The sequence below is a fragment of the Mastacembelus armatus genome, chromosome 15 (genome assembly GCF_900324485.2).
Source record: "Mastacembelus armatus chromosome 15, fMasArm1.2, whole genome shotgun sequence".
Lineage (NCBI taxonomy): Eukaryota > Metazoa > Chordata > Actinopteri > Synbranchiformes > Mastacembelidae > Mastacembelus > Mastacembelus armatus.
This window is the reverse complement of record NC_046647.1, coordinates 12,859,233-12,884,169: the sequence shown is the minus strand read 5'-3', so window position 1 is coordinate 12,884,169 and position 24,937 is coordinate 12,859,233. Positions and strand designations below refer to the sequence as shown.

Here is a 24,937-nt window from a genome sequence, read left to right as displayed (position 1 = left end):
TCTTTTTCTCTGGGAATGCATTAGGCAATAATGTGTATGCATTGTAGTCATGTGTGTCATCCATGAACTACCAAAATATGTGTATGTGTAAATTCACCTCCAACAGCAGAACCACAGGATGCAGGTTGGTATTGACAGAAACATTAAGGAAACTGTCCATTAAAAGTATTCGGATGAAGTCGCACACAGGTTTCTTCCTTTGATGCGTCTTGAATATGTCCTCGGCCGCACTCATTCCACAAGCCTCCCCTATACCCTGAAAGAAATTACCAGACTAGTGAATAGAATAAAATAAAAACTATCATGGTTTCATAAATCCAAAGTAAAGCACAAACCTCTGAACTGTCGAAAGGGTATACAATTCCAGCAAGTGCATGAAGGAACTCGGGTGATGTCCACAGTGGGTCTCTTGGCCGGAGACTATGCAGAAGACAAAGGAACTGCATCACACTTGCTGGGAGCTGCAATTCCCATGATGCATCAGTGCTTGACATGTGACTTGGTGGGGGAACAGACTGTTAAAATATAAAAGTATTACATATTATCAATTTGTGGTGAAAAATAGAAGATGTAATATTGTAATAATTATGTTCTTACCTGAGTGATGATGACTTTAACTAATTCCACCAGTATTACAGCAGCTTCAACACAGAGCTGCTGAGCAGGAGTTTCTGACTGGCTGTCAATCAGTGACTGCAGGATATCATCCAAATGCTCCTATAGATGACACACAGGAGCATTATGACAGGAATGATAAAAAAAAGATGATTTACTAAACGAAATGTTACTCACCTTTCCCCCAGCTGTGTGACTGGCCTTCTTTCCCAGCAGCAGAGCAGCCATGGCTTCATATACCTGAGGCAGGTGAGAGTGTCTGATGAGCATCCCCTGAAGAACATCAAAGCCTGGACATGTGGTGCTCTGACACTCATAGGCCCAAGAAGAGGCTTGAAGGTTATCTAGTGACAAGAAATCAATGATTGACGTTGATTTTGGATGAAAGTAAGACACTAAAATATTACACCAGACTTAAACGTCAAATGAGTGTGAATTTAAGATGTTCAGTATGCTTCATATCAACTTTATATACCCATGACAGCAAAGGGCTCCTCCATGCCTTCTATCAGTGTTCCTGGGAGCACCCCCGCTCTGAAGCTGTTCTGATGGCAGGGACATGACAGAAAGTGTGTGAGCAGGACAAGACCCAGTTTCAAGGTGGAAGGGTGAAGATGGGGCTGTAGGAAGAGTAGGAACCAATCGCTGCCCAGGCAATCAAATAAGGCCTTCTGTTGACTAGTGGGGAATAAGAACATGACAGACTAATTCAGTTCACGTTTCTGGCGTGGCATTATGGCACTTCCAGTTCTGATCTAGCTAAACAGTAACAGATGCTACTCACTCCTTGATTAGAAAGCTTTCCGAGTTGAAGATTTCACAAACCACTAGTAACAGTTGGTTACGGATCCAGACGAGAGTGGCTGGACCAGAACTCAGAGCTATAGTATGGAGAAGACAGTCACTACAGGCATTAATAAGACATGTACAGTAATGTACTTTGTAAGATATTGTTGTCTGTTATACACAGTAGTATACCTGGCATATCCTCTGAAAGATCACTGTCAGAAACCTCTTCACCTTCAGTCTTATTACTAAGAGGAGGGAGTGTGTAGACCAGAAAGAGACCAAGTCTGACCAAATAAAAGGACATGTTTTATATATAAATCAATTCCTAAAAAAATTTAAAATGTAATATCTTCATGTGAAAATTGACAGGAGCACTTTGTCGTAGCTGGTGTGTTCTCACACTCTACCTGCTCACGTCCAGAGGGGTGAAGTGAGCTTTCAGGAGGGATGTGATGACACAAGAAATGATCTTAACCTTCTGAACAGTCACAGCAGGATCAGAAAGCTCAAACAGCAGCTTTGGTAGCAGTCCCATTCTGTGCATGACCGCTGCACTCCAGCTGCTGTCACTGCTGAGGTTCCACAGAGAAAACCAGAAAGGGCATTTATATCAATCACAATCTGTTCCCTCAGACAGATAATCTAATTCAGCAATCCATGAATACGTTCGGTCACGCTCTTCTCTTCAGCCACTGTAATTGATTCTGTCAAACATTCCCTTGACTATTTCTGTTGTACATTTCTGTGATATTGATGACAGGCTGCTGCAGCTGTTGACAGAACAGTCAATAAAATCTATCATCAATAGTGAACAAGAGTCTCTTTATTGGGTTAGTTAACTTGTTGGCTTTGTCAGTTAATAATGTTAATAGTTAATAAATTTGATCAAAGCCACTGTAAAATATATTTCAGTTTAGTCTGGTCAAACGCTGTGAAAATTACCTTGAGGATTTCAGGACTTCAGCTAAATGTTTCAGAACGGAAAGGTCCAGATTATCTGGTGTGTTCTGCCATACCTGAAAACATGGTATAAAAGGAGAGCAATTAAATATTTAACAATTAGCTACCAAATACAATTAAAAACCTTACAAATAAATATTCAGTCAACAAAAATTATCCATTCTCTAAATCTTTTATGCTAAAATGTGGATGCTGACCTCCAGGTCACACAGTAGAGCCTGAAAAGCAGGTGTATTCTGTAGGAAACTAGACCCAGAGCTCAAGTCCAATGAACTTGAGAGACAGAGGACCAGCTGAAAGGTTCTGTAACTGACCAGACTGCTCTTCATTTTCAGCAGAAAGGCTAGGAGCTACAGGGAGAACAAAAAACAGTGAGGTACCAGATTTTGAAGTCTGTGTGCAGTCATAATATGCAGCTACTCTAGTGAATTAAGACATGAGCCTACACACCTTGTATCCATTGATGCGGTTCATTTCCTGCTGCATGGCAGAGTTAGTCTCCAGCACAGAAAGGAGAACTTTAACAGCTGCATATAGAGAGCTATCATCTGGTGCCATTGCAACGAGACTGAGAACAACAGCAGGTCCACCAACATATAGCAAACCACTGGATGCACTACTGGGCGTGAATGTACGCACACCTATAAGGAGGAAGTCGTGAAGTGCCTGCAACAATCATCTGAAGAGGAAATAAAGTTTTCAAAATAATGCTTTATTTACCAAAATGTCCAACCAGGGCTGCCCCTATTGTGCGAGATGTACCACTCAGGTGCCGGCTGAGGTTACGAGCAAGAAAAACAGGAGTGGCATGATCCCGAGATGTTATTCCCATCTGTAATTATACACAACGATTGTTACTCTGTAGAAAAACAACAAAATATAGGTTTGGCATTGACTCTCCTTACCTCTTTAGCAATCAGTCTGCAGTCCACCTCATTGTAATCCTCTCTGATCTGCACAACAGTTGTTAAAGTAGAAATAGCTGGGTTGATGCCAAATGAGATCCTCTCCTCAGTAACCAGCCTGAGTGGGTGAGACTCAGCATCTGGATTATGGCCTGGACACAAACAGAGAGCTAAGCCAACAAAGTTCAGTAAAGAACTGTTTTACACAAGTCATAAAGAATATCAAGAGAAATATTGCTTTTAAGTTTTCTTAATATTTTATTCTTAATCTTATCTTCTTAATTCTTAATCTTAATATTTATTCTTAATCTTATTCTAGGAGGATGTTACTCAAAAACCACACTAAAATACAATTATAACATGACTTATTAAAAGTAAACAAAAGACATGCTACTGAGATCTTGAGCAACATCCTGTGACTCACCGATATTGTGCAGAGCCTGGAAGTTGCCCAGGTAGGCTGTGCCTTGCACATATATGACACCCACAGCCTCAGGGCTCAAGACCTCTTCAAAAAGGTAGGAAGGACCCACTCGCCACACTAGAGCAGCGTTTTCCTTCCACAGCGCTGGTGTTCCTATTAGTCCATACACATCAATCACAGCTGTGGGGTCCATGGAGACATAATGACCAGGGAATGGCTGAATATACCTCATCTGCCAAAAAAGTTCACAGACAGTTTTTTCAAGTTTTTGATTCTGTGCTGAGCTGGATATGTTTATTGCAGGGTACGATAAAGCTACTGAACTACATATGCTGGCAAACACGCAACCAACACTCTGTATTATGTCATATATGTTAAAACTATTAATATTATTAAATAATTTCTTTTGTTATTTAATTTAGAAAGAACAATGCATGAATGAAATACTCTACACTATTACCTGTGCCTCACTAAGGAATGTTTTTTTTTTTGTTTGATTATTTTGTCTGCTTGTTTTTCAGTATCTATCTCTGTACATTATGGATTTATTACACAGTTTATCTTTTGTTTATGACTTTGACGCATGTGGGCTTAAATTTTGTTTATTTACATAGCAGCCGATATGGTAGGTTCATGCTGACTACTAAGAAATGAGTAGTTTATCAGTTTGCTGCTTTGTTATGCTTCTTTGCTTATATGAGAAAGAGATGAATTTAATATAGATACAGTACATAAAAAAGAAAGTGCACAGGCATTATTTTTTTGCTCATGAATGTGTCAGACATCCAAATACATCAATGCCACATTAGGGATAGAGTAAGAAATTCAATCATCAGCTCCTCAGTCTCTCTCATCGTGTCATACCTTTCCTGTCCCTACTGCCTTGCCGTTCAAGTAGAGTGAGGTCAGACAGCTCTTCTTCACATCTTTGGCCAGGACCACAGCCAGATGGTGCCACTGACCTGGGACCAGCATGCTGAAACAGCTGAACCTCAGTGATGTAGGCAAAGAAGTGGGAGTAGAAACTTCTGGTTCCATCATATCTGTTGAACAAATGCAGAGGAAGGCGTTCAGTCAATGTCTGCAGTATAAACTAATGATGTAACTGTTGTGCAGTCCTGCTTCAAAGCCACTTGATAAGAAATAGCAGACAGACGATATGAAAACCTATTGAACTAAACAAATTCTCCTATAATGATGTGACAATCAATAAGTGTTATGTAAAGTTGACCAAGGGTAAATCTTGTCCAAAGTATTATTGCTCTTACCCAGGTATGTAAATGCTTCCTCCTCTGTGGAGATGACCAGACAGCCATCACAGGCTGAGAAGGAGATTGACAGACAGATGTATTGCTGCTCAGTGCGAGACATGTGGCGAACCACTGACAGTACACGGATTGGGTGGGAGTCACAAGCTGAACTGAATCTGTTGATCTGGAACCAGCAGGAAAATGAGAGACCAGCAGTAGGAGGAAAACCCCGGCAGTCTGAAACATAACAGCAACAGGATCAGACATTTAGATTTATTTACAAATATGTGAGAATGAAACATTTCGATGCATCACTTACCTCCCCCAGTCCCACCTGTCGAGACTGAATCAGCCGTCGCTCCTTTGACCGTGGCCAGAGAGGGCAAAAAAAGGCACCTGTAAAGCATAAAGTCACCAGCCAGGAAATTGGTGAATAAATGGTGTTCTTATATCATCCATAACACTCTCAAGTTTCAACAAATTGATTGTCAAAATACATTTAGTCAAGTCTTCTACTCACAGAAACCCAGTTAAACAAGGACTCACCCATATCCGCTCTCACTCATGTCAAACTCTACAAAAGCAGGTGAGGAAGAGACTTGGTGTGGTCTGAAGGTGCGCGGTGATGTCATAGACACCAGGCTGATGATTTGGTGTACAGGGATTGCAGGACCAAAAGAAGATTCACTGCCAGTTGACTGTAACAAGCTGAAGGTCCGCTTCACTCTCTTCACTGAAGGACCTGATGAAGCATCTGCCTCTGAACTGTAAGCTGCTAGAAACAACATCCACAAAATCCAGTGTGTTATCCAGTATGTGTCATGTTTGTGTTTAAAAGTTAAAAATCAAAAAGATTTCATTTTTCTGTAAAAAGCATGCAAGAGAAAGACACTTAGTATCAGAAAACAAATATTTACCATCAGCTGTTTTGTCTGCCAAGCACATTAGAGGGTCTGCCAAACAAAGGAACTTCCTGAGGAGGAAAAAAAGAACACAATAGATATAGTACATTCTCATGTTTCCACAAATATTGAGAAAATATTTTAACAATGAACAAATCAAATTGCTTCTTTATTTGTGCTCCAATAAAAAATGTCTGAACCTAAAATACTGAATGTCAGACCTGAAGTCTGTATGTGTGATGGCCTGGGAGGACAGCTTCTCCAATATACGTGTGACAGGTAGATGTAGTGGGTGGGCTGGAGCCAGCAATATGCTCTGACAGTGGGCCAGAAGTGTGGAGACCAGTCCCCCCTCACACAATATCTGGCGGTTTCGCTCAGGCTTGACTATGGCTTGAATGTGGTGCACCAGCGACAACTGGACCTCCATAGAGAGCTGGGAAAGAGGGAGATCTTTTATTATATACTACATCATTTAGAAACACTAACATGTTAAGTGTAAAAAGGTACCTGTGGGTCTTGGGGAGCAAACACTCTTGGGAGGAGAGTAATTATAACTCGGATTGCTCCTGGATGAGCAATAATATGATCACAGGTAAACTTACTGTAAGCCAAGCAAAAAAGACAAAACAAAAATAACATATTAGATCCTCCTCACAGAGAGATCCCACCCATCACCACAATTTAGATTTGAATATAGAGGAGATTCATTTTATGGGAATATAGCTAAGTTTTCCCCCACCAAATGGTTAGAAATATATACCTGTACTGATAGTCTGTGGAGACAGAGCAAATACTGGGTGCAGTGCTTCTGGACTTTCCCTGTGGGTCCTCTCCTTCATGTAATGGTGGTACATTCACTTTTTCTTTATTGTCACACTCATGCTCAGGTTCAAGTCCCAAGTTTAATTCCTGTGAAGAGTAGGTCCCTGTGGCGAACTGATCGAGGTAAGAGAGCAGCTTTATGCATGTCCGAAGAGTGACAGGGAGATATGGCTGCTTGGTGGACGGAGAGCAGGGAGCTTCAGGAGTCTGTGCTAAATCAACAAACTGGTGAAAGCTCTTTCCAGGAGGCTTGTTCTCTGCAGTCTTGGGGCAGGAACCTTCCTCTCCATCCCCTTCCCCTGTTTCATGGTCTTTAGTGTGGAAGCAGCCCAGGTGGAGCAGAGCTTCTGCCAGCCTTTCATAAAAGCCACCAGCCTCAAAATGGTGTGCATTTACTGTATGAAAATGCACAGCCAAGGCCAGAATGTGGAGAGCGAGGAGGATGAGGTCCAGCAGTGGTTGATGCCCTACAGCCTGCCACACTTCTCCCTGAGGAGGGTCAGACAGCGCTCCTTCCATATCGATCACTAAAGACAGCAGTCCGGTGAAGCCTCCTGCTCTCCTGAAAGCATCCCAGCTGCTGGGGCTCTCCAGCACCTTCAACACAGACTGAAATAGAGAAGAGGGAAGTCCGACAGGTCATTTTGGACAGCAAGCATGTGCAAACACACATATTCCTCATCCTGTGCATGACAAAGCAGTGTTTACTAATCTTAAAAGAGTGGATTTTGGCACTAGGGTTTGCTCCAAGCCTTAGTTTTAAAAGGCATCTCTCTAGTCAATTAAAACAATGTCATGAAAAATAGATGAAACGTATAGATATATCATTAATCATTTCTGGTAACTAGTTTTTGGAGCTGAACAAAATCACATTAGCTTTATTCAATTTACAGAGCTAATCCATCAGGTAGGTAATGTGTGAGGCAGAACGCAGAGGGAAATGTGATTAACTGAAACTGGAGTAATAACAATGACTCTCAACACTTGCCAACCCAGGTCGTAGCCAATCTGATTGCCACCTGCTTTAACCATGTTAGAACAAAGAACACACACACGCATAAACACACCTACAAGCTCCTGCATACATGCACAAACAAGCGTGTGCACACTCACACACAGTGACTACACACAATATCTGCAAGTAAGTGCTCTTCTTGCTGCCATCTATAAAAACGGACACATACAATAGGTGTGTAACTTAGTTAGGCTTAATCAGATCTCTGTCCCATTCACTGATCTGATAGAGGTGGTAATCTTCAGAGTGCCACAGCACCAGACTGCTTGCCTAATCAAATTGATCCAGAGTTAACACCTAAACCTGTTTTAGCAAATCAATCTGCATTTGTCTATAATGTAATCAGGGTCCTGCATGCTAAGAAAATAAATTCACTAGCTTATTATGTTTTAAGTGCATTACAATTTGTTATGATTTGATGGAGAGTGGAGACTACATTTACAGTTCACTGCATGTCTGAGCATTTCTGAATATGTGTGTGTGCTGTGGTCCGTTGCTGTGGGTGCATGTAAAATTTAAGTACCTGCAAAAGGTCCCACTTCAACCTAAGTTCCTGCTGTGTAGAAGAGCAGAGGGCTCCTATGGCTGTACTCATGAACTCCTCTGGGTTAATTTCAGCTAGCTGTTCCAAAATGCTCAGGGTGGGACCTCGATACTGATCCTGATCCAAGAAGATCTTTATGTAGGGCACCATGCCAAGGTCCCGCACTGAAACTGGAACACATGTGCAGAAACAGCAGTTTCTAGTCTTAACATTAATAAACAAAACACAAAATCATTGCAGAGTGTGACAGGGTTTTTAAAGATTGGACATTAATGAAGTTGTATGTATGTATACATATATACCTGTGTTTTTGATTGAACGCAAAGTAAGGGTTGACACAACTTGAAGCATGCAGGTAGTGAGCAGTCTCTCACTGTCTTCCACACTGTCTTCTAAAATGTACAAGAATTTCAGAGGCAAATTACAGAGTGGACATACAAGTAGTTTTGCAAGTGAAATTTGACTGCTGAGCCAAACTTGCAGGCCAAGGACAAAAGGTCCACAATCAAATTTCGTAATTTTAAAATCAAAAGTACTGAATCACGACTGGGTATATTTAATGTGTGATATGTTTTGCAAATAATAACTCTGTTTACCTTTAGTACCTGTACAATCATGATTGCATCAGAGATTAAGGAAATAACTATTTTGGTTCATACTTATTTCAGGTGAGGAGACAACTCCAGCCTTCCTGAGGATTTTAGCTCTCCTGCGAAGTTCTCCAAGCAGCAGTTCCAGGAGGCCCCAGTCACTCAGCACCTCCCCTAACATACCACTGTGCACTGTCATCCTACAGAGCAAAGGAGAAGGAGAATGAAGGGTAGATATAAAGCACTTTTCAAGCAAATGTCACCAGTGATGTTGGTTATTAATTAAAATGAAATTTAGTGGCAACTTCATCATTCAACTTAAATTACTGTAACTTGTCAACTGAGAGGAAAATAATACATTCTGATTTGCATCAGAGAATACATTCAGAATAAAGCAGGAGTATCCTGAACAGTTCAACAAATATGTTACTAACTAGCACTACTCACCTATGAAAACAATTGAGAGCCACCACTCCAAACTCTATCCCTGTCACCCCTCCAGGCAGTGTCCCAGCCCATAACTGTTTCAGCACACCTAGCAATGCATGCAAGGTCTCATGGGGAATGTAGTTCAATTTAAATACCACCTGGAGGAAACCCATCATTTAATCAGACTTTGTATGGATGTTGCATAAAAGTAAAATCATGGACAGGGACTTTCCTGTCAAACTCGTACCATCTCTAGCAGTGAAAAGAAGAGTTTTTGGACAGGTACTGGTTTACGCCAAACACAGGCAGCCAGCTGGGTCATTGACTGGACAGTCCACTCCAAGAGAAAGAAATTAGCCAGGTCCCTTTCCCATATTGTCTGCAGCGTTCGAAGAAGCTGGCAACACAGCAGAGAATCCTGGGAACGCAACAAGGAGGCCTGCAGCAGGTGAAAAGCCTGTAGGTTCTTTACTGCTGAACCTGGGGGCAAACATATATTAGGAGGTTTGTGCCTTCAAAAGGTCATGAATAGAGAATGGTGTGAATAATTATCTTAACATCATATTAAATTCAGTCAAATATTAAGCTAGCCTGAAGTCAATGTAGCAAAAATGTTTTGAATTCATTGCTCAGTTAATCAAATAATACTGTGGCAAGGTCACAAATATTAAAAAGGAAAACCAGTAAATTGGAAAGCTTTAACACAGAGCACACAGTGAATCTCATAAGACAACTGAGTTATACATACATAGACAAATTGGAAATAAACAACATAATCTGCATGAAGGAAAAATAAAAGCAGCATAATCCGCCTTGATAGAGTTTGTTTGCTAGAGTGTCAACATATTCAGAGCAGAGTCTTAGAGTTTGGAGCCAAAGCACTTATGTTCATTTGACGTGAATAAATATATACTTGGTTAGTAACAGGATTAATTTTCAAAATTGCATCACAAACCGAAATAAGATCAGAACAAAACAACCCTTGGTACCTCTGCTGGAAGGAGATGTATTCCTTGATGAGATGAGTGTGTGTGTATGTTTGGATAGGTATGTGTGTGTTTATTATGGACATTCTATTTATGAGTGTTGGATGGGGGAGTGAGTGTATCTATGATAGATGGCTGGTTGTTGTAGGCCAGTGGTGAATGGATGTGGGGCATCCTAACAGAGTTAGAGGGACAGGCTCCACTTTATCATCCCAGACATAATCACCTCAGCTTCCTGTTAACCTGAGGGGTGTTGTGCACTGCAGCAAGGTAGCAGTGGGGGAGTGGAAAGCAGGGTCTGTGGGAAACTAGGCAAAGGGGCTGGTGGAGATTGGATGGGTTATATGAGGGCAAAAGTGCAAAAGAAGAATAAATGCTATGGTTATTTGGGTCCCCACAGCCCTCCCTAATCCTATCTGTACTCAGGCATACAAGTGATAATAATTAATGCATTTGGGTGGGATGGTTTCTGGGTTTATTGTCATAGGTCAATCAACTGTTAGAAATTATTAGGGACATGGACAAGAGAATAACAATGCAGAACTTATGGTGAAGACTTACCACTGGTGAGTGGTGGGTCAAACTTAAATCCTGGAGGCTGTGGATTGGTGACACAAAGAGCTACTTTCAGCTCAGTTTGTCCAAGCTGGGTGAAAGACGCAATGAGATGCAGCAGCTCTTCCACAGGCTGAAACTGATCTGCAGACACGCCTTCCTCACAGCTTATGGTGGTATGAGTGGTAAGAGACAAAACAGTTTAAATAAATGATGAAGAGCAAACAATACTACTAATTATTTTTCATTGTATTTAAAAGAAAGACCAAAGGAACAAAAATAATACTTTTGATGCCTTTGCATTTTGTTTTTTAAATACGGGTATCCTCTTTAAGAAACCTCTTTGACTGAAATATAGTCATTTAATTCTTCGTCTCTTCGCATCGTTTTTTCTCACCGTTTCAGGATGTTCTCAAGGGCCTGGTAGCCGCTGTTGGTGTCAAACTCGATAAAGAGGGCTGGACTGAGCGAATAGGTATCTCTAACAAAACTAAACACAGCCACAGCCACCTCAGCTAGCAGCGGTCCTGGGAAATCCGCACTGATGTGCAACAGGTTCTGGATGCAGATACGCAGACAGTTCTTGCCTAATAAGACAAAGATGATCTTCTATATTAGTCCAATAGTAATTGGTCAGAGACATTCAATAAATAAAAATTAATAGCATCAATAAACTCAATGATTCAAAAAATGTATCACAAGTAAATCATGTTTCAAGCACAGTTCTCTTAACACTGTTTTACAGAAATACAGTATTCTGACATTCAGGCATCATGTGAAACATACTTGCAGCATGTCTCTGTGCAGGGTTCATGTGGTCATGTGTTAAATCATTACCAGAAAAAAAAAAATCTGATCAAATAACTGTCTTATCAAATCTAATGATTCACTTTCTGTGCAGCCATTTATCTGATGTATGCAATACAGTGTTCTGTTTTATTAGTGAAACCAAATCTGTTACAACTAGGAAGAAGAACCATTAATAGTTTTCACCTAGCAAGCTTGGCACAGTGTTGCTTGTCGCTACAGCGGAGACTGCCTTGAGGAAGCGGGACGCCTGATGCCTCCAGGTGGCACTGGTTTGTTCCCAGAGTGATGTGAGGCCAATGATAAGACACTGAAGTTCCTGAGTCTCCACAAGTCTCTCCACATTGACTGGTTGCCCGCAGAGCTGAAGGAGGACCTGGGAGAGACCAGGGGGAAGAAATGGTGAGTGACCATAAACCCAAGAAATAAGGACAAGTAAACAAAAATGTCAAATGAGGCTATTGCCTCAGTTAACCTGAGTTAGTGGCTCCTGAAAAGTCTCTTCTTGGGCTGCATTCTCTTTTTTAGCTGGAAGGCACACTAACAGGTACAGACATTTCACCAAAGCAGCAGGGAGCCCTGGGTTTATGTGGGACAATATATCCTACACACACAAATGCAGAAGAAAAAAAGAGCCAAATTACAGGCCATTCAACTAAAGGCAGTCACTTATATACAACACTGAAATAATAGATCAAGAGATACTCCTTAACCTTTCTTGATTTCACAAGCCTTGAAATAGTTTGCATAATGCTGTGAGCATTGTTTGTTAATTTGTCTTGTTTTTGTCTCACAGACAAGCTTGTGTAAGCTTGTGAAATCCCTCAACTGGCACACCTGGTATTTATTGCTTGTTATTTCCTTGTCACCTCTGCTGTCCCCTGACCTGACTGTTGTAAAGTAAAACCATATGCTTGTACAACGCCTCTGCTCTTTGCTTTCAGTGTCGTCTAAAATGTGTTTACAGGTGTTAAAGTAATAATAATTACCTGTGTCACGCTAGTTTGGGGAATTTTCAAGATTGTGTGTGGTATTTTTAATCAATCTGACATAATGTTAATATGATATACCACAATGTCAGTCAAGAACTTCACATAAATAAGGATAACAGGGACTGTCATGAGGTTAAAAAAAGGATTGTGAATTTGACTGACACTGATGAACTGAAAGTATTGCAACCTAATGTTCATCAAATTCACATCATTTTAAAACTGTTAATTCTCACTTACAGAGCTATCAGCTGTGAGCAGCAAAAGGGACTTTAACAGCAACCATCCTGGACTTTCCCCAGTTTCAGAGTTTGTGTTATCATCTGCCTTCTGGAAGAACTGGATTACCTCCTCACGAGCCTCCTCTGAAAACACAAAAGACTCAAAATTTAATGAACCACGACCCAAGAAGAAGATGAAGATAATAAACAGGACATAGCGACATACTACACCTGCATCTCTTCACCATCTACTGTCAATCATCACGATCTAAATCCATTTTTTAGTCACATATATTCTACTGAAATTGAAAACAACATGCATATGGAATGGAAAAAAAATTTTATCAGCTAAGCACATTTTTCAGTTTTATTTCTAAAAGACAGCAATGAATTTATAACGGCACCAGTGTACATCTAAAACAAACAAAGAAACAAACTGAAAAACAGCTGGGCCTCAAATTAAGAAAGAAAAGTCACTTTAGTTTGTTTGAAACATAGTTAAAGAAGGAAACAGCTACTACACCACACATGTCAGAATACTTCATTAAACTTCGACCCACACCAAAGCCTGTTAAGAAAACAGAAGTAACTATTTCCCTAAAAAGAAAACTAAGGTTCTCCTTGCAATATCCAGAAAAACACTAATGCACATAAACGCTCAGTAACAGAAGGAATAAGTAGTGGGATGAGGAGACACTGCAGATCAGTGTCAGAGCTGAAAAAGCATCCCAGCCTCAAGAAATACACAGTGGACAGTTTTAGATGTGTACAGTTTTTTTTCTGAAGGGATGGTAAATAGCTGGCTTTACATTTTCAATAACATTATAAGTGACATTTACAATATCAGAAAAAAAAAAAAACACAGCGCACTGAAAAGCAGAAGTAGACAGAGAGGTTAGAAAGTCCCTGAAATGATTTGTGCTGTATCCTCCAATACCTGCAGGCCTTCCTGCCAGTCTGCTTTGAATGTTACAGATGACAGTGTCAGCAGTAAGAGCTGCAAGCCCTTTTGCGTCCAAAGCTTCAAGTCTGCCGCCATCTTCGCAGAACTGGGATCAGAGCAGAGAGTTAAAACAGCTGTCATCAAAATGTGTTGCAAGTTGACATGTCAACAACAGCCTGAAAAATGGCAATGAATTAAATTCAAAACCTCTCTGAAATAATTTCCAAAAAACAAAAAATTAAAACCCTAGTATTGTTGCAGGTCTCTTATATTAACTGACTTAATAATAAGCAACATCTACAGCAACAAAGTGGTAACTAGTAAATTTAATAACATAACATGCAATTAATGGCATAAATACCATCTTTTTGGCTCACTGGGTTTTATTAGCCCACCTACTCCATGTCCTCATCTGTAAAATACTTGATGTGAAGTTTTTAGGACGGTATCCACAACATAGTGTATTTGTGCATTATGATATGTAGTGAAGCAGTGTAATGATATTATAGTTGGATCTCAAGTGCTTCTGCTAATGCACTACACTATAAATAATAAAAGCCAGTGTGTACTATATGCTCTTTTCAGTTCCATAAGAGGATATCGCATTTCACTGAGTTTGCTGTTCTTAAGTGAGGCCCTTCATTCTGGTCAAATTTCTGGTCACAAGGCTGAAGTCTGAAGCTGTAAGCCCGATCAATGGTGTTACACACACACACACACACACACACCCTCACACACACACACACACACACACACACAGCTCAGTGGTGGAATTTACAGTGCGCGCATAGGTACTAGAAAAAAGACAGGAGGTTTCTTCATAACTGCCAAAAGTCAGATACAGAGAATGAGACTGCACATGATCAATGTGAGCCCTAAAGCTACGTATCTGAAGCTCTTTTGTTTTTCATGTGACTGTACAGCAGAAGTGCAGATATTCACTTAGAGGCCACACAAATATTCGTTCTAGGGATGGGGCAGCGATTAGATCAGCTTTGGGCCAAACATCTGACTGCCGTCTTAAGTTGTTTTAGCTGTCCTCAACAGTTTTAGAAACCACTGAGGCATCCATTTAACCTTTTCAAGGTTGGGAATTAATTAGAACTGTGGGTCCACTTTAAACTCTTCTGTCATGGTCCATTACAGATTCTCCAATTGATGGTCTCTTTTTATTTACAAGAAAAAAACTTTCATCTCATTGACAATAGAAAATAAATCACTCCATTGGCCTGATCAATGAACTGTAAAATATAACAATGAAAGATAAAAAGGGATGCATTATTGTGTCAGTGGTCTCTACCTTTATGTAAAGAGACAGTGCTTTGACTAGATGCTCCTCTCTTTGCTCTAAAGGAACATGGCCAGTTCTGTGGTCAGAACTGGAACATGTACCTATTCCCAGCTCCTGCATTTGTTCTCTGAGCACTTGTGGGAGTTCAGGGCTCCTACAAGAGCCCTCCACTTGCTCTGCCTTCACCTCCACAGAGACAGATAACTCCCCTGAAGCACTCAGCTCTCCAGTTTCCTTATTGATCCTCAGCCCTTTAAAGGTCTGGTCCTGGAGGGGGGAAAAAGTAAAAGTAAAAAGTAAAAATATTATCAGAAATCCCTTCTTTGAAGATTGCATAATATCCAAAAATATCTTTTAATCATATTTCATTGGTCTGTCTTACTTCCTCAAATAAATTTGTCTCAGACCAAAACACTCAGCCCTCCTCCCTAATCGCCTGAGCACATGTCTGCATTGGGAAATCACCAGGCAGAAGAACAAACCACTGGCAGTTACACGCCATTCTCATTAAATGATTATCAACCTCCATGAGGGATCTGCTTGCTATAATTGATGCACAATTTTCAGTAATTGGATGCATACAGTATAATGCCAGTAAATGCCCCCTTTGAAAGGTCAAAAGCATTTCAATCTTCAAATTTACCACAGCAGGGGCTAAATTTTACACTTTTTTTTTTTATCATACCATGTGATTATATTCTTTCCTTTTCTCCAGTGCAGCACTTAGTGATCAGCGGTAACTTGTGACTAAAGAGCAAATTGGGGTCTTCTGTTCTTACAAAATCAAATTGATGTGACACACAAAATGCACTCAGGCCCACTCCACACTGCCCCTAATAACATCAAAGCTTTGGGTAAGAGAAAATCATTTTTCTACAGTGTGAAGTCCTCCACACAACAGGCTTCTAATGTGAGTGTTACATTTCACTGTCACACCAATAGTGAATGAGGAGTCCTGCTACCAAGCAGGCAAGATACTGTTTGACTGAGGCTTGACTACAGTACTGTTTCCTCATTACTGTGATATTATTCTGCACTCTTTCTATTTTGAGGCATTTGTGATGAACAATGCGGAACGTTTCAGTCAGAACCAGAAGAATCTGTTATGATGGCACAATAAGTGAAGGGAGACATGTTGCACATTCCGTGAATATTCATTCATACTTTAACATTTCCTCCTGCATGTGAGAGAGGCTGACAGCCAGAGAGAACAAAAGCATTAAAAGTCACTCCTTACTGCAATACAAAGAAACAAAAGCATCAGATGTAGTTTACAGTGACATAGCCTACAGTCAAATATGCCAAAGTTACAAAATCCACACATGACAAATGGCACAGCAGCAGTTACCTTCTTTGAATATGTCTGTCAAGCACAGTTAATACTTCATATTCTTACCTGTACTTGTGTGAGAGCCATCTGGGAGTTTCCTGACTGCAGGACACTGTCATCTGTGTTGTGTTATTCCAATTGAGTGCGTGGTCTCTGTTCCCATGTCAGGAGAAGAGCACAAGCAGGAACCTGCTCAGACATGAGTGTTGCCTAGAGTGCAGGCCCTTTTGTAAACCCAGGAAAACTGTACTTTGAACAAGTAGAGCAGTCAGCTGGCCGGGTCATGTGCCTTTTCACTTCCTTAGAGAAGCAGAAGTGAAATCTTTTGTTGAGCTGGTTAGATGGGGCCCTCCCATTGCCATGTTCCTTTGCTTTTTATAGACAAATCACATAAGACTTGGCATGATATGAATCATAGTGACATGATCCCATGATCCACCAAAGAAGCCAACCAATAGAGCTTGTGGTACAGGTTTGTTTGGTCAGTTTGAAGGCTGGGACTTAAGAGGCAAACAATTAGAAATAAATCACATTTTGTATTTGCCTGCTGATCATAATTAGGGAAAGTGGGCTAAACAGTGTCTAAAAGGTTTAGTAAACAAGCAAACCTCTATCAGGAATAAACACTAAACAATTTAGGGAAGTAGGATGTAATTTAGAGCTTTGTTAATTTAGTTGTTTTTACATGTGGCTCATGTTTTGGGTAATCAATCCTGACATAACCTTAGTGTGACTTCAGTGCTTGTGCAGTGTGACACTGCAATGAGATTTGGAAACTTCTGTTTAAAAATAGAAAGTCACTGCTAACATAATGTAGCTAAACAGCGCCATCTTGTGGAAGTGAATGGACTGATATGATCACTAATACCATTGCCTCGTGAAAAGTCAGAATGTCTAAAATAAGGATTATGCAGATTTTAATTACAAAATGTGAACAGAAAACAGCGTGTTTAACCAGTTTATACCCACCCATATAGAATCACTATCACCTGCAGAAGTCACAGCCTCTCTCTCCGCACACTCGTGGGCTCTACGGCGTTTTACCCTCAGTTTAAGCCTTTTTTTATTCCCTCTGCAGACCTGCTCACTGTTATACACACTTTAGTGGTTTGACTAAACTCAAACAGTCGCATTATTGTGGCTAGGCTTGTTAGCAGACACTCTGCGATATGATATGAATCTTTTGAAATCTCACTTCAGACTGTGGTAAACGCCCTCTACTCCACACTAAGTCATACCTGTCATCCTTCCGTTTTATTTCTCCCGTATTTTTAATCTAAAATCCCACAGAGTGTAATTGATATGTTTGCTACATCTGCCTCCGATAAAGCAGGTGGCAGTATACAGAACATCAGCTGTAACATCTAATATAAATCCCAGGTATGTGTACCTTATACAGGTAAGTGTATAAGGGGTGGATCTAGACTATTCATTCGCCAGAAGTACCATATTTGGACAACAAGGCAGACAAGCACTGAGCCAATCAGCAGCGAGCTTGTTGAACGCACACGCCCCCTGGAGAGTTGTCCACCAGATGTCACTGTTCTTAGTTGTATTGTAGTCCCCATCAAAATCACCAGAGATGACCAAACTTACCCACACTCTCCAAATCTCTCTCTCTCCTCACAACCCAACATTTCTGAGTAATATTGATGCATCCTAAATAGCTTGAAAACGTCACCAAAAAACAACAAATTAGAAAAGAGTATAAATGTAATTTATATGGACATATCAGTTTTTATCTTATTAGAGAAAATACTTATATTCTCAACTTTGATCATAGGGATACATATGTATGCACTTAGGTAAAAAACAATGGTTTAACTGAATCAATTGAACTTGTTAAACTAAATGTGTGATTTTGAAATTATATATAATAGTTATATACCTACTTATTTAAATTGTCTCCTATTTAGTTTTGAAATAGTGGACAGTATGTGTGTTATTATGTGTGCTTTATATATGGATAAAATACTTTTGTATGTAGTTGCTTTGAGCCAATTGTAGAGTAAAATGGAAATAGACATTTTGTTGTCACTTTTCTTCAACTTTGAGTTGTAGATGAGCACAAACATAACAGCAAAGACTTTGTGACAAATCTATACTAATCTATACAAATCAATATAATCTATATATATATATTAGACATATCAATATATATTAGACATATAAAAAGGCCCCCACCTCTCCTACACTACTCAAAGTAAGACTCACAGATTGAGCAACCACATGACTTGCAGTCAGTTTGCATTTTCTTGTGGTTGTTTTGTGTCTGTTTTATATCAGCTTTTGCTCATTTCACATTGTAGTCATTTTCCACTTTTATTTATTTTTTGTTTTTCCTCAGTTGGTTGTTTTGTAGGTTTCTGCCATCATCTTTCTGTATTTTGTGTTGTTTTCTTTCTTTTTTGTCATTTTGTGTAGTTTTTTTTTCTAATTTTGTCGCCTTTTGCAGTCATGTTGCCATTTGCTTGAGTTTTCAGTAGTAAGGTTAACAGGCTCCATGGTTCTCTGGTCTAGGGCCCCCTGACCCCTGGGGCCCCTGGACCTATGCCCAGTAGACCTGTTCAGTAATCCATCCATGCTCTGGGGGCACTGTGCCTGTGAGATCCCAAATGAAGATGAAATTAGCTTTTAAAATGTAAATCAACCACTGGACTGAAAGGATTCAGATCACCCCACATGAGTTCAGTGTGGTCCTGAAGTTCAGTGTTGCAGGGTAGATCGTAGCAACAACAAGAATGATGCCATATATTAGGGGAGATATTACACCATAAGGCTAAAGAGTAGGCAGAAGTAAAAGGTTATGTTTAAGGTAAGGTTGGCTTTTATTCAGACAAAAGAAGAAGCCTGCTGCTCACTGTCATCATTAAAATAAATCCTGAAATCCTTAATGTGCTTGTTCATTGATTTTACTGACATGCAGGAATTAGATGCCTTTGTATAGTCACTGGTGATGGGCAGCTGAAAGCTCATGAAGCTCTTTCCTTCGAATTGTATTCGAAGCTTCAAGGCTTCAGTCTAACTAAGAAAAGTGACATCTGGTGGCCAAGTGACGATACAACTCCACAACGTAGCTATTACTGATATTACTCATTCAATAACATGAGCCTTAGTTCACCAGTTTTTCATCACTGACAATGGAAAAACTGAAAAACTTAGTATGCAGTAAGTGTCATTATTTATAAAATAGGCATTAAAAATAAAATATAAAAGAGACAAATAATGATAACTTTAAACCTTCTCGACAATAACGTGTATTTAATTGTATTCCTCATTATGTCCATGTTTCAGTCATGTTATTTATAGGGACCGCGTGTTTTTTTTTTTGGACACAAAAGGCGTCGCCAGTCATGTGACCGGTTCTAACCAATGAGGTGTTCAGGGCGTGGTCTGCCTCAATCTGTTCCGCACAATCAAAGGTCCCCCGTTATTTTGCTACTGAAGATGATCTCTCATCCTACTTGGCGTTATGGTGGTTTAGCGCTTCATCCGAGGAGCTGATTTTTGTGTCCCCTGCAGCTCCTGTGTGTCTGTGGAAATAACAGTGGACCGGTGCTCCGTGCGGCCATCATAATGCATCCGATGCCTGTGTGCTCCGTTAGCGGTGGAGACATATTTGACTGTATACAGAGAGGAAATATTGAGCAGTGCATACACTTCGTTCAGAGTGATCGATCAGTCCTCAAGCAAAAAGGTAAGAGAAGAAATCCCATCTTGATCCAGGCAGTGTTGGTCTTTTATTAACAGTCCATCCTCCTGTCAGTGTTTAGGCTACACGGGTTCTTTATCCGTCAGTGATGGCATTTCCTGATTTGCTTGATTATGAAGTCAGAAAACCGCTAGTTTATTTACCAACAATTTATTAGTGTCCTAATGTTGATCTGTTGTGGCTTGTGCCAGGGGACACCTAATCCTGCTGCACAACTATATGAGACGGTTTGGCACAGATCTGGATTAGATGGACAGATCAGTCACATTGTGCCACATTGTGCCAAAGGGAACCCAAGCTAACCCCTACTGCACAGAAGATTTTCATGATCCAACAGGCTGCCAGACTGTGCATGTGTCAGGGTTATATTGTTGGTCACAGAGACTGCAGATCATTTTCAAGGTCAGCAGCCTCAAATCCTGACTGTGATGTGCATGTGTTTGTCTTCATCCAGGCTGGGGTGGTTTCACCCCACTCCACTACGCTGCACTTCATGGTAACCGCGGCCTGGTCGACCTTTTCCTCAGTAACGGAGCTGACCCTAACCTGACATGTGATGCACGACAGACAGCCTTTCATTTTGCCTGCAGGTGAGCAGTACCTGGTGTTTAAACTGATGTGCCCGGATTCTTGATGTGACAAGGCCACGATGTGAGACCCATGTTGTATGTCCTCTGTCTGAGCCTGTGTAATGACAGATTGTGTCTGACTTCCATTAGACAAGGGAACATCTATATTATACACCAAATGATGCAGTATGGAGCTGATTTGCGACTGATAGACCTGCAGGGAAAAACATCACTGCATCATGCAGTCACTGGAGGCAACATGTGAGTGGAATAAACAACTCATCACTTAGTTGTTTATGTCTTTTCCTTATATTTCTGCAACAATCACACACAAATATATCATGCACACACTAAATGTGAATTATCTGTCCCAGTGTTGCAGTGCAGTATTTGTGGGAGACAAGAATGTTCCGGTTCTCAGACACCGACATGTACCAGGTGACACCTCTTCACATGGCTGCATCCACAGGCAACACAGAGGTTGTTCGGTATTTGCTCAGAGACCAGGTATGATATCGTCTTCACTATTCACAGTTCACTATTACATGCTCCAGTTGATCCACAGTACACTAGTGTCACCACAGACAGAAAAAATGATAAGTAAGGTTTATGAGTCTTGTCTTTCTGTCTCCTCATTCTCTTAAATTGCGCAGTGCATCTTTAATGAAATAAAAATGTGACTATAGTTAGTGGTGCTGTTGAGGAATATTGAAAAGTTATTTTAGGTGCTTCACATAAACAGTTTCATCCCAATCCGATATCAGCTGAAATATCACCAGAGGCAGGATTAATACATCTACATAAATGTAATTGGGGGCCTTTAAAAGCAAGCTTTTCTGTGCCCATGTACTTGGAAATGGGACAAAGGTCAGTTAAGTCTGTTTTTGTGAAACAGGGCCCAGCGCAGATTTCAGACCTCTCTTTGTGTTTCAGAGATGTAGTGTGGATGCAGTTGACCAGCAGGGAGCAACACCGCTTCATGTTGCAGCAGAGAGGGGTGGAGTGGAGGTATGCTGGACACTGCTGCAAAAAACAGGATGCAGGATGCTCCATCAAAAAAACCACAGTGGCCTCACACCACTGGATCTCAGCAAACTGGGGAAAACATATAGGTGAATATGCTGTCTCTAGCTATATCTATAAAAGCACTGACGAGTGCTTTGCATGTAATAGCAGCACCCTTCAGTACCTTTAAAATATTCAGTATGTCTGCATTTGCAGGTTACCCTTTTCTCTTGGGATCCTGATGCTGATTAATACATTACTATACTGTGTCTTTTTCTGTAGACATCAGCAACTCACCAAACTACTGAGTCGGTACATTAATGAGCCAATACACCACATGCCCAGAGAGTCTTGTGGTAAATATTATTTTGTATAGTCTATATATGGTATATGTATTGTGTTTTCATCATTCATATTGCAGCAAAAAGAAACATGATTATGATGATAATAATAGTTAGCACTGTATTATTAAAAGCACTGTATGTTTGTAATTTGAGTGTACTCATATGCATTAGTATGTTTGTACTACAGTTTTATATTACTGGACACTGCTCTTTCCAACTCTGAGCGGAGCTGCCATCCTGCTGATAGCAGCCATGGTGGGAGGCTACGGTGGGCTAACCTGCGGCTTGCTGTTCCCCTGGCTGGCCAGAAGCATCTTCACCCAATATCACCGCATGACCACATACCAAAGGTTTGACCAAAATTGTACATGTGAAATGGTTATCAGTAAAATTTCACTTTTGGCAATAACTCTGTGTTTAGACAGCATCTTTCTTCATTCCAGGTTACCCAACCCGATCTACTTGGGAACCCTCATAGCTGGCTTGTTCCACTCCTTGCTGTGCTTCTACGGAAGAATTATGCTTATTATCCTTAACAAAATAATTTCTCATGCAGGTTATTGTGATTGCTGGCAGGTATAATATTTTGGAGATTATCTCAATTAAAAGTTATATTTACATCATTTGGTAATCATGGTTCCTTGAAGGATAATTCTTAATTATGGGCACATGCTCAGGCCAACCTCTGCCTTGACCACAACCTTGGTTTATGACAAGATATCCAAAACATGAAATTACCTATGAATTGTCATGATGGACAAAGGATGACCTTTCTTCAAGTACCACCATTAAAACTACCCTATACTCACTGCATATTCAAATCTGATGGGCCCGGTGCACTGATATGTGGTTAAATTATTCATGCTTCCAATCAATCCTTAGCAATCTTAACTATCGTCATTTGGGTTATTCCTTAACTTTTTTAATGTGTGTGGCCTACCAGTGCCCTAGTCCAGATCTCAATGTTCCACTTCTCCTTAGTCCTCGGCCTGTTCTGTAAGATTCTGACTCAAGACCCTGGTGCACTGGACAGAGCCGATGCAGATCCTCGGTTCTCCTGTATCGCTGACCTTGTGGAGAACAACCAGAGCCCACACAGATTCTGTCCGTACTGTGAGGTAAGGCATAGCCACTGGTCGTGTTTCACTGGTGTTTTGCACACCTCCATATTTGCCTATAAATCTAGATATGTAATAATAAAGTTCAAGTCTGTCTATCAAGATCTTAATTCCATGCACACAGCCTTTCTCCTTTTGTCATGTGCTTTCACGGTGTAACCAAATGTAGTCTTTCTCTGAACGGTAGGAAATAAAGCTGGGTAAGCATTTGAAAAAGGTTGACAGTAAAGTTAAAGATGCACATTTTCTGATTTATGGGCTACATCATACAAAAAGCAGGATTAGTTCTTACAAATGTGTTGCTCTCCTTCCCATCCTGTCTTTGTTTTCCTCACAGCTGTTTCTGCCTGACTACACTAAACACTGCAAGCTGTGTGAGGTGTGCATTAAAGAATATGACCATCACTGTCTTTTCCTCAACCGGTGCATTGGCCGGGGAAACCACCGCATCTTCCTCTTTTTCATCCTCTCCATGGCGATTGCCCACCTTCTTTTTGTTGCCACAGCAACAGATTACCTGCGTGACAAGATGCCTGAAGGTAGTCCCAGCTTGTCACTGTGGCTTACATTGTTAGGGGAGGAGTTCTGGGTTGTGGTCTTGATGGTTATGAATGCGCTGACACTCTTGTGGGAGGTGTGGCTACTGATCGAGCAGTTTGATGCCATTGCCACTGGAATGACCACGTACTTCAGACAGTGCGAAAGCTCAGCACGGCAGAGGTCACTAGGACAGCGCTGGGTTACAGTCCTGTTGTTTCTGCTGGAGGGTCGAAGACGGGTGGGCAGTGGACAAACAAGAGAGGACAAAAAAGCCATCGATATTTAAGACTGTTTTTTTTAAGTAGTTTAATCATTCTTCACATACAAGTATACATTCTCAGTTTACAGTCTTCAGTGTGCACTCAACTTTGTGATAATATCTTCTTTAGATTCAGTAACTCCAATGCCATATATCGTGTTGTACTTGAATGTACATTTGGTAAGATTTCATTTTCTAGTTTAATACACAGTACGCTATAGAGCAGATTCATTAGCAGATTTGCCCACAAAGTAGGCAGCTGTAACTAAGAGCATTGTTGTCCATCTAGTTTTTAGAGACTTTACTGAACTCTTTAAAGATAACAGTGTTTTAATGTCTGTTTACATTGTTCTGTGTGAAATACTGGATATTTCCAAAACTGTGTACCACCTCTAATAACCTTTTTTTTTCCACACTTTTCAAACATCACTGTTTTAAATAAAAGCATAAGGGATACTGTAGATTAGTTAGTGGTAATGGTGCACAGGTGCACTGAAAGACTTTGTTCCTAACATAATATCATTACCTCTCCAACCTGCTCCCAGTCATTTGTGCCATGACACTTCCTCTGCTCTCAGTAATGGGACATGCTCGTTTCATGCCTTCAATTACATGCACTCATTTCCTGTGTATCCCACAGGACCATATTTCTAGATTATAGATGATGCTGCCCACACCCCTCAGAGGCTGGTGTGTCTGGAATATGTGAGTGGCTATGTCATGTGACATAATATATTGTCTACTGTACTGCCTGTTATGCATATGGAGTGGTTAGGATGAATGGCTATAAGCCTGTGAAACTGAGTGCTTTTACTTCATTTCTCTGTCCCTGGGTCAGTGTTATTTTATCTAAATGGCTGTTCAATAACCTAGCATATTTTATATGAACTGATGTATTTTATTTGCTGTGAATTTCTGTCTTTTGGTTTCCAAGATGACACCTCATTTGTGCCATGATATTTTTTATGCTGTAGAAAAAAATATTTAATAAAAAAAAAAAAACACTGAAATCCTTTTTTT

The 24,937-nt window shown here is 40.5% G+C and overlaps 2 protein-coding genes across 5 annotated transcripts in view; one reads left to right on the top strand and one right to left on the bottom strand.

Moving 5' to 3' along the window:
• Positions 1-16,645, bottom strand: part of wdfy4 (WDFY family member 4) — a 38,109-nt gene extending 21,464 nt beyond the window's left edge. For 2 of the 3 annotated variants that reach the window (XM_026309071.2, XM_026309072.2), the window contains exons 1-35: positions 16,437-16,644; positions 15,050-15,307; positions 13,744-13,855; positions 12,826-12,950; positions 12,072-12,200; positions 11,783-11,972; positions 11,187-11,376; positions 10,796-10,956; positions 9,496-9,728; positions 9,267-9,406; positions 8,889-9,019; positions 8,532-8,621; positions 8,209-8,399; positions 6,609-7,279; positions 6,356-6,449; positions 6,067-6,281; positions 5,861-5,916; positions 5,490-5,718; positions 5,263-5,339; positions 4,962-5,180; positions 4,558-4,736; positions 3,694-3,925; positions 3,270-3,421; positions 3,085-3,196; positions 2,815-3,005; positions 2,562-2,714; positions 2,347-2,420; positions 1,812-1,976; positions 1,594-1,688; positions 1,400-1,496; positions 1,091-1,293; positions 793-959; positions 598-717; positions 336-515; positions 98-256 (exon numbers count right to left, since the gene is read on the bottom strand). In XM_026309071.2, the coding sequence (XP_026164856.1) occupies positions 98-256; positions 336-515; positions 598-717; positions 793-959; positions 1,091-1,293; positions 1,400-1,496; positions 1,594-1,688; positions 1,812-1,976; positions 2,347-2,420; positions 2,562-2,714; positions 2,815-3,005; positions 3,085-3,196; positions 3,270-3,421; positions 3,694-3,925; positions 4,558-4,736; positions 4,962-5,180; positions 5,263-5,339; positions 5,490-5,718; positions 5,861-5,916; positions 6,067-6,281; positions 6,356-6,449; positions 6,609-7,279; positions 8,209-8,399; positions 8,532-8,621; positions 8,889-9,019; positions 9,267-9,406; positions 9,496-9,728; positions 10,796-10,956; positions 11,187-11,376; positions 11,783-11,972; positions 12,072-12,200; positions 12,826-12,950; positions 13,744-13,855; positions 15,050-15,307; positions 16,437-16,457 (5,811 nt within the window). In that variant the 5' untranslated portion in view covers positions 16,458-16,644. Of the gene's footprint in view, positions 1-97; positions 257-335; positions 516-597; positions 718-792; positions 960-1,090; positions 1,294-1,399; positions 1,497-1,593; positions 1,689-1,811; positions 1,977-2,346; positions 2,421-2,561; positions 2,715-2,814; positions 3,006-3,084; positions 3,197-3,269; positions 3,422-3,693; positions 3,926-4,557; positions 4,737-4,961; positions 5,181-5,262; positions 5,340-5,489; positions 5,719-5,860; positions 5,917-6,066; positions 6,282-6,355; positions 6,450-6,608; positions 7,280-8,208; positions 8,400-8,531; positions 8,622-8,888; positions 9,020-9,266; positions 9,407-9,495; positions 9,729-10,795; positions 10,957-11,186; positions 11,377-11,782; positions 11,973-12,071; positions 12,201-12,825; positions 12,951-13,743; positions 13,856-15,049; positions 15,308-16,436 lie in introns of all 3 variants that reach the window. The other variant, XM_026309073.1, reaches the window with a different exon arrangement.
• Positions 16,646-19,767: 3,122 nt separating this feature from the next.
• Positions 19,768-24,888, top strand: LOC113132263 (probable protein S-acyltransferase 23). 2 transcript variants are annotated; one of them, XM_026310244.1, is made up of 10 exons: positions 19,768-20,067; positions 20,537-20,672; positions 20,802-20,912; positions 21,026-21,158; positions 21,585-21,763; positions 21,939-22,012; positions 22,188-22,350; positions 22,444-22,526; positions 22,928-23,118; positions 23,456-24,888. In XM_026310244.1, exons 1-10 carry the CDS (start codon positions 19,947-19,949, stop codon positions 23,942-23,944), a joined length of 1,680 nt encoding a protein of 559 aa, XP_026166029.1. In that variant the 5' UTR covers positions 19,768-19,946; the 3' UTR covers positions 23,945-24,888. The 2 variants fall into 2 exon arrangements, with proteins under 2 accessions (XP_026166029.1, XP_026166030.1); XM_026310245.1 differs by having other exon boundaries at positions 19,936-20,067; positions 20,610-20,672.
• Positions 24,889-24,937: the final 49 nt, after the last annotated feature.

Coding starts and splice junctions, on each gene's coding strand:
- LOC113132263 (XM_026310244.1), top strand. CDS start 19,947: ATGCATCCGATGCCTGTGTGCTCCGTTAGCGGTGGAGACATATTTGAC. Junction 20,913..21,025: donor GCAGTCACTGGAGGCAACAT/GTGAGTGGAATA, acceptor TATCTGTCCCAG/TGTTGCAGTGCAGTATTTGT. Junction 22,527..22,927: donor CTACGGAAGAATTATGCTTA/TTATCCTTAACA, acceptor AACTTTTTTAAT/GTGTGTGGCCTACCAGTGCC.